Raw genomic sequence first — 13,131 nt, 5'->3', positions numbered from 1 at the left:
GGATCTGCCTTTGGGAAACCCAAATGAAGAGAATGGGTATTCAGGGGCCATAACTCCTCTAAATGATGATGTGAAATGCTGAGATTCCAATTTATTTAAGGTGCCAACATTGTAATAATACAATATAAAGTGAGCTGAAATCCAACATTTCTCAGTAAAGTTAAACCATAGTCAGGAATTGAGCAATCAGGGGATATAACTTTTCCAGATGAGTCAAAATCCATAAAAGGCACACCTAAGTCTGAGAGATGATGTTTTTACCAAATTCCACCACAGTATGTTGAATGGTTCTTGAGCAATTCTGAATGAAGCAACATTCCAAGTTTCCATGTGATGACTAGAAATTATAATGAAATTAGCCAATAATTTGTTCAATTTTTTTGTAACTTATGATTTTATAAGTGTACTTTACAAAATGAATAGGCCTGCACTAAAAATTGTTTTTTTTTAAAATTCTAACAAGAGGCCCAAGTGAATGTAATTGTAATTTGTACCATCTCAGGGTTCATTTCATGAGCATAAATGAGCAGTCCTTTCCATAAGTTGTCCTAACAGTAATAAAAAATTAACAGTCAACCCAAGTATGTGAAAGACATAGCTGTATGTTAAATTTCTTTACAATGTTGAAGTTAAAAAGCAAACAATTTTGCCATGTACTGCCATCTCTTTCAAGCAGTGTCCCCAAACCCCAGTATGGACCAGATGTCTTGGTAACACAATGAAAACTGTGAAGCTAGTTGCATTCACAAAAAGTTTGTCATGCACTGCATTTAGCTGCAAGATAAGAAAGCCAATAACTAAATAAAATTATGGCAGCAGTGTGTTTTGTCGATAAAAGCTTCTTCTGGTGATCACCATCATATTTAGCAAGTTTCATGGCAATTAATTAAAAAAACCATGCAAGACCAGATGCACTGAAAAGACTTTGTATTGATGGAAGGACAGATGGACACACAAATTCCTATATAAGCATGCCCTCTATAGCAGCAGAGTTTTAAATATAGGGTATTAAATACTCACATGAACTCCTAGTTCAGGATGAGAGTTCATGTAATCAAACAACTGTTGGTAATTACTGAACTGTGCATCCCATTCTTCCAGTGTGTCATAACGAAAATCATCTCCAAGTGGTGCAAACAGCACATTACTGCGGTACAACTGAGCTTTCTTCCTGTACTGGTCCAGCAGCATGAATGCCCTACGCAAACAAATTCATTTACAATTAAAAATTGTTCTAATAGAAGTGTGCACAGAGTTGTAAGCCAGTTTAAAGTATTTATCACTCATACCTTTTTTATATGCAAAGATTATATGATCTTTCTTATCTGTAAATTAACTCCAAATAATGTGTTCAGTCATGAGTAATGCTACATAACTTCTAAATCATTTAAGAAGGAGATGGAAGTACTAGAATTATAAAAGATTTGCAAATATTCAAATCACTTAAGACATTTTTGCCCAGCCTTGGGGTGGGGGTGTTAGGACTCACAGAAAAGCTTACAAATATCACAGGGCATGTCCAGTGCAGGCTTCTGAAATGACTGGATGTATTGCATTTATTGTCATCCAGTTTCTAAGATCCTGAAACAACAGTTATGCAGGATAATGAAATTAATTCACAGTTACAGTACTGCATTTGAGATATCAGAAAGACCCATCCCTGCAAAAAGATGAACATCAGCAATTTCTAATTAAAGTGACTAAAATCTGTTTTTTCACATGGGTACCTGCAACTTAATAACTCAGACTCTAATGCAAATTCTTGCCTGTGTTAACGAAGTGAAAATCATGATAAAAGTAACACCTGAGCAGGCAAGACAAATGACTAATGTTAATGGTTTTATGTATATTTAATGTTTATTGAGTGTTGGCTTTTGTCCATGATTATATGTTATATATACTTAATTTGTATTATGTCACTGACCTTTACTTACAAATGAGGTTAGGAGTTGGGACTACACATGTCTAATATCAAGAAGGGTAAACATGTTTACTAGGTTTGAGTTTTAGATAAAGTGTTGATTCTGATCTTAGAGGTTTCAAGAAACAATTTTTTTGTTTACAGTTTAATAGAAATTTCCAATAAGATGACCCTTATCCTGGATCTCAAATTGTGTATTAGGTTTTTATATTAGGTTTATTTATATCCAAATTACTCAAGGTGTAACTTATGGGCTGGTCCTACTACTGCCTTGGCCACAAATAATCTACTTGTGTTGCTGTGCCATAAAGCACCCAATCAATTTAAACCACTCTACATCAGTCACTATGATCTTGACCTTTTGACCCTAAACTACATCCTTTTTTTCTTTACCTCATATGCAAGCCATATCCAAAAGACTAAAAGACTGCTGTCTGTAGATGCTAGAGAACTCAAGTTATTGTTGAAGTCAAGTTTCAAGTTGAAACAAACTGGTAACAGATGGATTCGATGGAAAACATCATAACGTAATACATTAGGCCATTTGATGGACATATACAAATCACCACCATGACCTCAAATCGATATGGACAACATAACATGTAAAAGCAAATAAACTGCAAACGGAATGTGACCCTTGCCTAGGAAAAAGGTACGATTTCTTAAAATCATGAAAATCTTCATTGTACTTTTACATAAGTGCAAGAAGAACAAAACTAAGCCTTTGATGGGAACCAGAATGTAATCAACAATTATAAATCTTGCCTTGATGTCACTATTAGTAGCATCAAGTAGCCATTACAAACATTTCTTATCATGCAAAAAATAAATTCAAACTAAAGTACCACTGACAATGAATATTGGCCACAGTGAAGACATAAAGGATATACAACAATAAAAGGAAAATGCTTTTTTATGATCTCAAAGTAGAAGTACTAAAATGAGTTTCATGATTTCCGATATAATAGTATGTATAAGGATTAAAAAAGATCTATGTGGTTATGAACCAAATTAAAAAAGTCAGTAAAATGTGAAATTTTGGCCATTCTGACCGTCTTTTTGTAAGGGAACAGTACAATCATGAACACAACTCAAGAAAAAAAAAAAATTTAAAAATTTAACTAGTCACTTAAACATACAATAGGCATCACGGGCACTAACTTTTATGATGATGTTGTAGAAATTGTCAAGGTGTTAAAATCCCCTGAGCTAAATACCAATATTTAGCCATGAATGTAGTATAATAACTCTCCACAACATTGAAGAGGCTATCAAAAACATGCAGCAGATCACAAAAATTATTAAAATAAATATAAAATTAACAGTTATCACTATTATCTCTGTGAACACTTTGTATTACCTCTCTGCCACATTCTCTGGAGATATACGGACTGGTGGCACATTCCATGGGCAGTTGTACCTGCTGCCAGGGAGCCGACGGAAGTCAAACTGACAGCAGATCTTGGGATCAGGACCGCAGGTATGTGGAATATCATAAGAGTAGAAGGGCATCATATGACACAGAATATCTGTTGTTGCTTCACTGTCTGAGTAACAAGGAGTAAAATAATTTTTCAGAAGTTCCCACTTTTTTCATGGTAAATATATAGTCTAAACAGCTTGCATCTTCAAGATCAGTTACCATAAAGGCCACAAAAAAAATGAAATATTTCAGTAAGATTATATTTCTCCAAGAATACTTACCCAATTAAATTTACCATAGGATAAGTTCTGCTAACCCCCAAGTCAAGCTCTTCCGAAAAAGATGCAAGAAATTGGCTTTCTGTCCGTATATCATATATTGGAAGGGAAATAAATCAAAAAGGTTATCTCTTCTTGTTTCCAGATGACCCAACCATGCCCAAAATGTATATAAGATTAAGGTTGAGCAAAACCCCAAAACAGGATACTCACATTGTGGAGAAAGATGGGAGGGTCTGATAGTAATGTGATCAGGTAAGTATTCCCAGGAAAACATTACTTAATAAATAATTTCCTTTCTCCAACAGTTTTTCATCATCCTTACATTAGGATAAGAAAATAGGAAGAAGGAACACAAGAGCATCTGACCTCTAGTAATGTCACCATACAGGAGCAAAATGGGTACTCTGGACAGATGGAAAAAAGTCTGTCTTTATCCATTATAGAGATAAAGGGAAGCAATTCTTACAGGTTATCTTCCCTTTCTATCTGCTAGGTATTGACCATTGTATCACGTTTAAACTAGGTTTTTTTTTTACTTGAGCGATAACATAGGATGTTCACATTACAGAGAAGCATGGAAGGAATTATTTGTAATGTGATCAGGTAGGTATTATTGGAGAATTATAATATACTAAAATATTTGCTTTCTCCATCATTACCTGATCATATTTTACTAAAAGATGTAAGAAGAGAAGGAAGAGCTGAGCATCCTACCTCTACCTGTGTCACCCAGTATATAAAAATTACTCTGCTAAAAGGATGAACTTCTCCTAATTTCAATGTATCACAACAAGAAACAATTTGTTTATACATGTGCATGGGAGATCCCTGTGAGATTCCATACTTGATTATTGTCAAACCATCTAAAGTTTACCATACGATTCTATTGAATGTGGCAATCCAGGTCTGGGTCAAAGGTTATGCTTTCAAGGTTTGGAAGTGGTCACTGTATATGCAGCTACCACCAACCCAACTAGATTCAGTCCTCTCCTTAGCAAGGCCAAACCATGCAAATAGAAAATATAAAATGCAGACTGGGCATGCCAGTCAGCTGTCTTCACTATGTCCTGAACTACATTCAAGGCAATGCTCACAGAAGCTGATCATATTTCATTAACTTAAATCTTCAGTGTGTACATGATTGTGTGAGAGTTTAGAATACACTGATTTAACAATACCTTGTAGCCAATTGGCCAATGCATGTGGGGTTATGTCGCACATTCCTGTCTTCAGAGGTAGGAGAAATCTTGCAAAGTTGTCGTGGATATTGTCTGTGCATCTCAAGTAACATCTACGGGTATGTACAAAGTCCTGCATTTTTGCTTCTCTTGACAGATGAATCAAGGAGAGAGAACAAATAGTTACTGTTAGCTGACTAGTGACAGCAAACTGTTTTTTTAGGAAGAAACCAAGTTGTGTCATAAGAATTACTGAACCATCAGAGTAAAACTGCAATCAGTTTGGATCTACAGATATCATATGCACCTAACTCACTCTGCATATTGAAGTTAGCAGTATTATGCATGATAGCTGCTTTATTGAGTACGCATGGATGTCAGAATGTGTGCATGGATATGTTTGAATGTGTGCATGGATATGTCAGATTTGGACCACAAGTCTGAGATTTCCTTGTTGCAGCCAGAATCATCTCTTCCATGATGTCTGAATGCATCTGAGACCATGGAACAGTATTCTTTGATTGTTATTGGGTGTACTTCTTATCTGCAAATAGAAAGAGAAAGAAGTTTGCTGATGGGAAAAGGGTGCTGAGAGTGGTGTGACTTCACTGACACAACAAAACATTCATCTGTTGTGATCCTCTCCAGGATAAAAAGCTCCAAAATCTTTTTCAATCAGGACATCCCTAAAAGGAGCCAGAAGTGAAGGTGGAGTTTGTTGGTCATGGATGGATTAGTGGCAGTCTTGACTACCTGAGCAGAATCAAGGTTGTTTTAATGACTCATCATTTCACCATGACACTTCCCATTGCACACCTTTAAAGTGCTGGACCTTCTAGCTGCTGCGATCCTCCCCATGACTTAATCAGCAAACTGCATTACATTCATTCTCTTTTGACAAAAGCCAGGGGTGAAGCAGAGCTTGAAGAGATGGAGATGAAATAACAGCAGCTGCAGCTGTTAGAGTAACTTGGGATTGCCATGATTTTCCTGGCAATGCTGAGTAAATTGTTGACCCATGATCTGTCCTGTGGAGAAGAGTTGCTCTGTGAATCTGGACCCTATCATAAGGGGATGAGGTGTAGGCATACACCCACATTCTCTCTGAGTGGATACTGACAGATACTGACAGCCCAGTTTCATAGGTCTGAGGATGGTGACATGAAGGTTTTTACTTGTATAGTTCCACCATGTTGTACTGTTGGTCTGTCCCACAGGATATAAATCAATGAAAGACTGATTATGGAGTGACCACTCAGTATGAAGGATGACAATGACAATGAATCGACCAGTACATTAAGCCTGTATGCATGTGTTAGACTTGTATCAAGATCTGGTACAGAGTACACCATCATGCAAAGTTCCTGTGATTTCATTTTCTCCATGCATGGAAAACACAGCCAATGACATTTATTACAATGGGACTGATATGAAGAGCCTTTTCCTGTATTCTCCACTCACAGGTATCTGTTGAGAAGGTGGTCAGCAAGCGGGACTCCCAGTCTGACAAAAACTGAGTTCTTTCCAGAAGTATTAGTGCTAACCAGTCTTGGTTAATAACCTTTGCTGTTGAGCTAAAAATACTGAAATAGGATGCGAATGAGACACCAGGGCCATCTGCAAGGGGTAAAAGCAGAGATGGCCAAGCTGGATGAAGTGTGCTGCTGCACTGAGTAGTCTGCGGTGCTGAATTAATTCCCTCACCTGTATTTATGTACTGATAATCACTGACTTGAATCTCTCAGCTGGGGAAGTAGAATTTAAGTGTGTATGATTTGGATTTTTAATGTAGCTTTAATGATTTTTTAGTCATATTGCTATGAAGTTTGTGGTGTGGCAGTTTATAGTGATGTCTAGCACTGGGGCATCGTGCCACAGACATGTAGCATGATGTCCTACCAAGTCACATTATCCTGACACCAGGCAGACCAGTCCTAATACTAACCTCTTAATGTTGAGTGCCTACCAAGGCAGCTGTTAGTACTGTTTTTATAAGTTTATGGTTTGACGCAGCTGGTGTTCGAACCCACAACCTCCTGCATCTGAGGTGGACACTCTACCCAAAAGCTGAATAGGCTTAAATGAGTTAAAAACTCTATATCTAGCATGTCAAAGTGTTGAGTGGAGCCAAGATCTGCTTTGTCTTAATTTACTTACCACCCTAAACTGTGGAATAAAGAATCTAGGGAGTCCATATCCTGAACTATAACTCAAGAATTTCAAGATGGCTACTGCTGTGGCCAAACTGGCTGTGTGGGCAGCACCATTTTCATTTAGAAGCAACCATCATATAAATCTTCTGGTGAAACCCGATGTCAATATGATTTTCCATTCAGAAGGAGTAGTTTTAGTCATGTAACTACGATGTCTGCAATATGGCAGTTTACAATATATCTAGCACTCTGGCACCATTTGACATTTGGCATCATGTCCCACCCAGTCACATTACCCTGACCCCAAACTGTCCATTCCTAACACTTAACATCTTAATTCTGAGCACCAAGTGAAGCAGCTGCTATACCATTTTTATAAGTCTGTGGAATAATTCAAATGGAGTTTAAATCCACGGCCCCTTTCATCCGAGGCAGATGCTCTAAACCCTTAGGCCAAAAAAAGTGGTCAGATAACATGTAAAGGTTACTCTCTTGATCTATATCCTTAAAGATGAGAATATATTTTTGTTTTCTTAATGGGAGTACTGGATTCAGGACAAATCTGAGATGATTTCCCAGTGTTAATGGAATCAGGGAATGTATCTGACAGAGAAAAATCAAGTCAAAATTTAGCAATTTTGTGGTCCACTTTTTCAACGTGCATTTTGTGATTAATATATTCACCTACTGGACAGTACAGCTGGGTACCACAAACGAGTTGGTACTGTGGTATATTCCAATATTTCTGAACATACTGCAATACATACCACAGTATACTGCAATTACATTTGGGGCCAACATATATCATGTTCTGAAGCAAGGCCTGTGACTTTTATAGTTAAATTTCCATCTGTCAATAGCTGGAAAAATGTCTTGCTAGGATTGATGGCAAAATAAAACCATATTACATCGACTATATTATTTGAAGAAAAAACTAAATTATGTTAATATAAAAGAAAATTAAATATCTCAGTTCGAAAGAAAACCACAGACACTCCACTAAACTTAAATGGTCACAACCTTATAGTTGACTTTGCTATGTGTATGCTGATTGTTTTACAAGTTGTAATCTAAAAACAGTAACTAAAGTGGGATGATTAAGCTTAAACTGTAGCTGATACCCTGTAAAAGTCATTGTGCTGACATCAGAGAACTTGCTGATAAAAATGGGAAGTGTTTACATGACAGCTACAATTTACAAGCTGTGCTATTAATGTAATATTGAAGGTGAAAACCTCCAAAATAAGATATAAAACTTGGAGTACATACATGTCTTTGAAATTCAGTCAGGAATAAGAAAAACAAAAGTTTTAAAAATCTTTGAGTCCCATTATTCAAATTTTAACCAGAGTTAATTTAAATCATCAAAGGTATGAGACACAAAACTGAAGTTCTGTTCTTAAAAAAGTGTGGAGAATAAAGATGCTACTACTCATGCCAATAATTCACATACACTTTCTTTGGTATCGGATAATACTACTTATTCAAAGACCGCTACGAAAAAAGCACCTGGACGTACCCCACTGTTGTCTCCACATAAACTCCAGTTGTTTTTCTCTGGCAAGATGTTTCTTCACTGAGTAGTGAACTCGCTGAATCAGCATATTGTTCAGACCCATCCTGCGCAACAAGTAGGCCATTGTGGGTGAGTGACCAAATGGGTCTATGGCCCATCCAGCTGTAGGTTTCACACCTTGTTAATGTAAATAATCAACAATGTTAGTCATAATATTTTAGTGGAAAGAATTAAGTATATATGTAACATAGCAATAATATTTAGTAATTTGCTCATTGGGAATAAACATACAGTTTTACTGCTCTCTGAATGAATAATATTTTCACAATTTAGTTGTCATACAAAACACACACCAATCTTTATTCTTGTCATCATTCTATAACATAATTTTTCATTAAGGATTTAGAAAACCCTGGTAAAGATAAATAAATTAGAACTGCATCAGGGAGTAGGTAACACCCCCCCAACCCCCAAAAAGATCAAGATGAGACAAAAGCATTTGAATATCATTACAGGTGATTACAAATAGACATATGGGTAAATTTCCATGTGGATTTTGAGAATTTTGCCATCAAGTAAAACATCACAACAATGGTAGCTGTATAATCAAGTGCTAAAATTAGAAAAAATAAAACAGTGTCAGGTGTTTCCAAGATTTTCACTTGGTAAAAATGTATTAACATGGAAATTCACAATATGTAATAAAAATAATTGTTAAACCAGAATGTAATCACCTATTACACAGCTGGCTGATAAGAAATTTTAGACTACATACTTTAATTATCATGCAGAAAAGAAATTCAAACAAAAAAACTCATAACATCAAAATGTGGACTCCATGGATGTAAAAGATGTGAAACAAAACAAACCTCATTCTTTTCACTTATATCAAAGTAGAGGTACTTTAATAACCTCATAAAACCAGATATAAATATTTTTCTCTCTCAAAAATCATTGTTCTTAAAATCTGTCTCAGAAGCATCAATATCAACACCTAGAAGTCATATTTTGACTGGGCAAAAGTCACAGTCTTCAAGTAACCATGGATGGACAGTCAGCATAAACACTGTCAGAATCTCAGTCCATGCATTAACTTGATAAGCCATTACAGCCATTATGTCCACTCATATAATTTCTATGCTTGTGCACATTTAGAAATCCGTTAACCTGCTGAGGGTAACCTAGACAACATTAAATGTATAGTTATTATTATGTAGGCTAGGCTTTATATAACATGACAAATATATATGGTCAATGAGTGAAAAAGCAATGAACAAAAAATCTTTATGTTAGTAAAGGTTAAAATGTAGGTCACAGTAGCCTTCTTTGGCTGTAAGCATGAAGTAATGAAAGAGATGCATCACATTGTCAAGTTTCATCATTCAAACATAAGAAGCCCCCAATAAATGAACTTTAAACACAGAATTTCAACAAAATCAATGAAGCATGAAATAATGGTCATAACCATCTGATTTTGCGGTAAAGTTGCAGTCCTTTTCAAGATTTATTCCTTGCAAAGTTGAATGCTTCTTGGAAGGATAGTATACACAAAGCATGCAAGCAACTCTTGTAGCTGTGAACGTAGGTCACAATGACATTTCTGAATGAGACTGGTACCAGTAACTATATATACACTCATCTAATTTACTAATTAAAGCATGAACAGATAAAGCAAACAATTTAAGCAATGATATATGGATAATGAGGGTGAAGTAAGTATCAAGAAGTATCCACATACAAACATGGTTCCAGGAATAAAATTATGTATACAAGATGCAAAACAGTTGTTGTTGAAGGGTTTAATGCCATTTTTCAGCACATGATAGGCTATACATGGTGGCCAGTATCAATGGAGGAGGAAGAACATGGGAAAATCCGGGAAAGAACCACTGACCCATGAGAAGCTACTGGCAAGCTTTCTCACATACCCACATTGGCCAAAACCAAGACTCAAACCCAAGCAGATAGAGGTGACATAACAGTGATCTGGAACGGTGAGCGCTTAAGACCACTCGGGGCCCCTGCAAAATAGTCACATGGTCATGTCCTCAATGTAACAAAACAGTACATTATACTCCAGCCATGTCATGTCATTTTGCAGAAACCATTTATTCTTTTTACAGTAATGGTAGAAATGAAATCTGACCTACAGACCTGGGGCCCCAAGTGGTCTAAAGTGCTCACCATTATGGATCACTGCTGTCTCACCTGTGTGTGGGTTCATGCCTCGGGCTTGGCCAATGTGGGTATACGAGAAAGCTTGTCAGTAGCATCTTGTGGGTTGGTGGTTCTTTCTGGAGTTTTCCCTGGTTCTTCCTCTACCATTTATACTGGCCACCATGTATAGCCTATCTTGTGCTGAAAAATCGTGTTAAACCCTACAAAAAAAACAATCTACAGACCCCTTCTTGTCTCAAATGCAAGACATCCATAAAGTTCGGTCATATTTTGTTGCATCTTATTTGCATTATTCTGGGTAAAGCATTTGGTAAACATGTTATTTTGAGCTCTGACTTTGGAATCTGTGGAAGAAATGTTGATCACAAATTTGATGGGATTCCTCCTTGAAAAACCAGGTGACCCAAGTTCTGATTGTTTAGCTGCTAAAGAACCTTACCCTGTTGACAAATAGAATATCATAGAAATGACTATTCGATCCTTGTTCTGGTTCTGACAAAAAGTGTCTTAGGTTTTCATATAAGACATGTTTACCTGAGAAAATTAGTTATTCGTAGCTTAAACATCAGTCTTCGTGGAGTCATTTACATGTGTTCAGTTTAAAGAATTTATCTATGGATTTATTTCAATTATTCATTAGAATTATTGGGTGCTCATGAATTATGGATTATTTTAATGTTCTGGAATTACTGTAAATTCAATTAAAGGCACATCAGCACAATAGATTCAACTTCATTCCGAGTGCCAATGGAACTTATTTGGAATACTCTATACTTTTTTTTTTTACTTGTGATAGAACTTTCAGGACTATTTAGGATTTTATTCACCATACTGTAAGTTAGTTTCAATTTTTCACTTTGTAGTTTAGGGAAATAAACTATTTATTCAATTTTACAAAACTTCTTGGTTTTCAATTGTTTTTGTTACTTACATGAAGAGCACAGAGTCATAACAATGTCCTCATCCTTGAAGACATCTGAGGTGCTGTTAAGAAAGCTTCACTAGAAAGCTTTGCTTAAGTCTAATTTTAAATATGAACATTAAAATATTCACAAGGTGGATGGATGGAGACCATTTATATGTCCCACACTTACTAAGTAATAGCTGAACATTTCACTCCTTGTACTAGACCTTTTGCTTTTCCATCTTAATTTAGACTAGCCTTCTCTCTCTCTCTCCCTCTCTCTCTCTGTGAGAAAGCGTGTGTGCATGCACACACACATTCAGTACTACCTAAAGTTCCATTCAGCCACTGGTGTCCCTCTATCATTTGATCCAGCATGGCAAAGTAGTGAGTGTTGGCTTCATCATTCATCACCCAACCTCCTGTCACTATTTCCAACTGGCCTGACTCTATCAGCCTGAAAAATGTAGGAAGATCATTTTGGCAGTATTGTTTAATTTATGATAATCAACATATCGAGTACAGAAATTGTGTACCAGTCTAATCTAGCTGGTCTGGATTTGTTGTATCTGATTATGGTATTTAAGCAATTCAATGGTAGGAACCATTTGTTGCCAGTCATTGAAAATTTTAGTCCTAGTCTATACTGGAGCTGAAAACTGAGGTTAGGTAGGATTCCTCTCAACATTTAAACAACAAGATTATCTAAATACGTCTGGGAAGGGGTAAATAATATTTCACAATTTGTGTCAATTCTGCTGATTTTCTGTGATCATTCTATTTCCTGTTTATCTGACAAATGGATCTGTTGAAAGTTTGTAATGGCAACAATATATATCACATCAACAAGACCTGACATCGCTTCTTTGACTTGTACATTATGGACTATAATCACACATATTATGATATATTTCTGTCTGCAATCCCACTTGTGTTCCATATATTGGTTTATTGAACCATGTCTAAACAAAATTCTAGGAATTATAACAGACTTTAAAAACATCTATCAATTAATTTTTATGGTGAATCAGGTGCATCACTTAGCTAAGCAAAGGTTATGTATCCACCTTAAGTCAATGTATTCTAGCTTTATACAGAAGTTTGCAAAATCTTAATGGTACTGTCATTTTGTAAATTTATCTACACAAAAGATTTAAAATGTACTTTGTTTTTTAATCACCTTCTTGCAAATGATTTGATAACTGACAATATTTACCATTGGCACTCTGCCTGTTATGCTGACAAGAGGCATTAACTTAGGTTCCCTGATTATGGTAGCTCACAGTTTAGTACCATACCTGATCCACAACACTGCATATCAATGCTATAGGAGTACCAGACTCCTTGATTGCAAATTTGAAAAAAAGTAAATTATGTTTTTCCAAGAATGCTCACCCAAGAACATTATGTCAGGAATATTAGCCTGCTACCTTGCAAATCCAGTCCTAATAAAAGACAAAAATCATCTTATCCTGTCTATTTCAAATAGTTATAGGGCAGTAACTCATGCACATTACCTCCCCTTGGTACTGCCAAGTGTCACTAGTTTTTAGCTGAGTGGGATGCTAACAAGGATG

At 36.1% G+C, this 13,131-nt stretch overlaps 1 protein-coding gene across 2 annotated transcripts in view; it reads right to left on the bottom strand.

Moving 5' to 3' along the window:
• The window catches only part of LOC149793686 (alpha-mannosidase 2-like), an 84,602-nt gene that overhangs the window by 53,415 nt on the left and 18,056 nt on the right, over nucleotides 1–13,131 (bottom strand). For both annotated transcript variants that reach the window (XR_016422871.1, XM_089967662.1), the window contains exons 6-9: nucleotides 11,884–12,011; nucleotides 8,476–8,649; nucleotides 3,282–3,468; nucleotides 1,021–1,198 (exon numbers count right to left, since the gene is read on the bottom strand). Coding sequence is in view for 1 of the 2 variants with exons in the window: in XM_089967662.1 (XP_089823788.1) it covers nucleotides 1,021–1,198; nucleotides 3,282–3,468; nucleotides 8,476–8,649; nucleotides 11,884–12,011 (667 nt within the window). In the remaining variant the exon portion in view is untranslated. The remainder of the gene's footprint in view (nucleotides 1–1,020; nucleotides 1,199–3,281; nucleotides 3,469–8,475; nucleotides 8,650–11,883; nucleotides 12,012–13,131) is intronic.

This window comes from Sinohyriopsis cumingii, chromosome 8 (assembly GCF_028554795.1).
Source record: "Sinohyriopsis cumingii isolate HCF-2022 chromosome 8, ASM2855479v2, whole genome shotgun sequence".
Taxonomy (NCBI): Eukaryota; Metazoa; Mollusca; class Bivalvia; order Unionida; family Unionidae; genus Sinohyriopsis; species Sinohyriopsis cumingii.
This window is presented reverse-complemented; position numbering and strand designations above follow the sequence as displayed.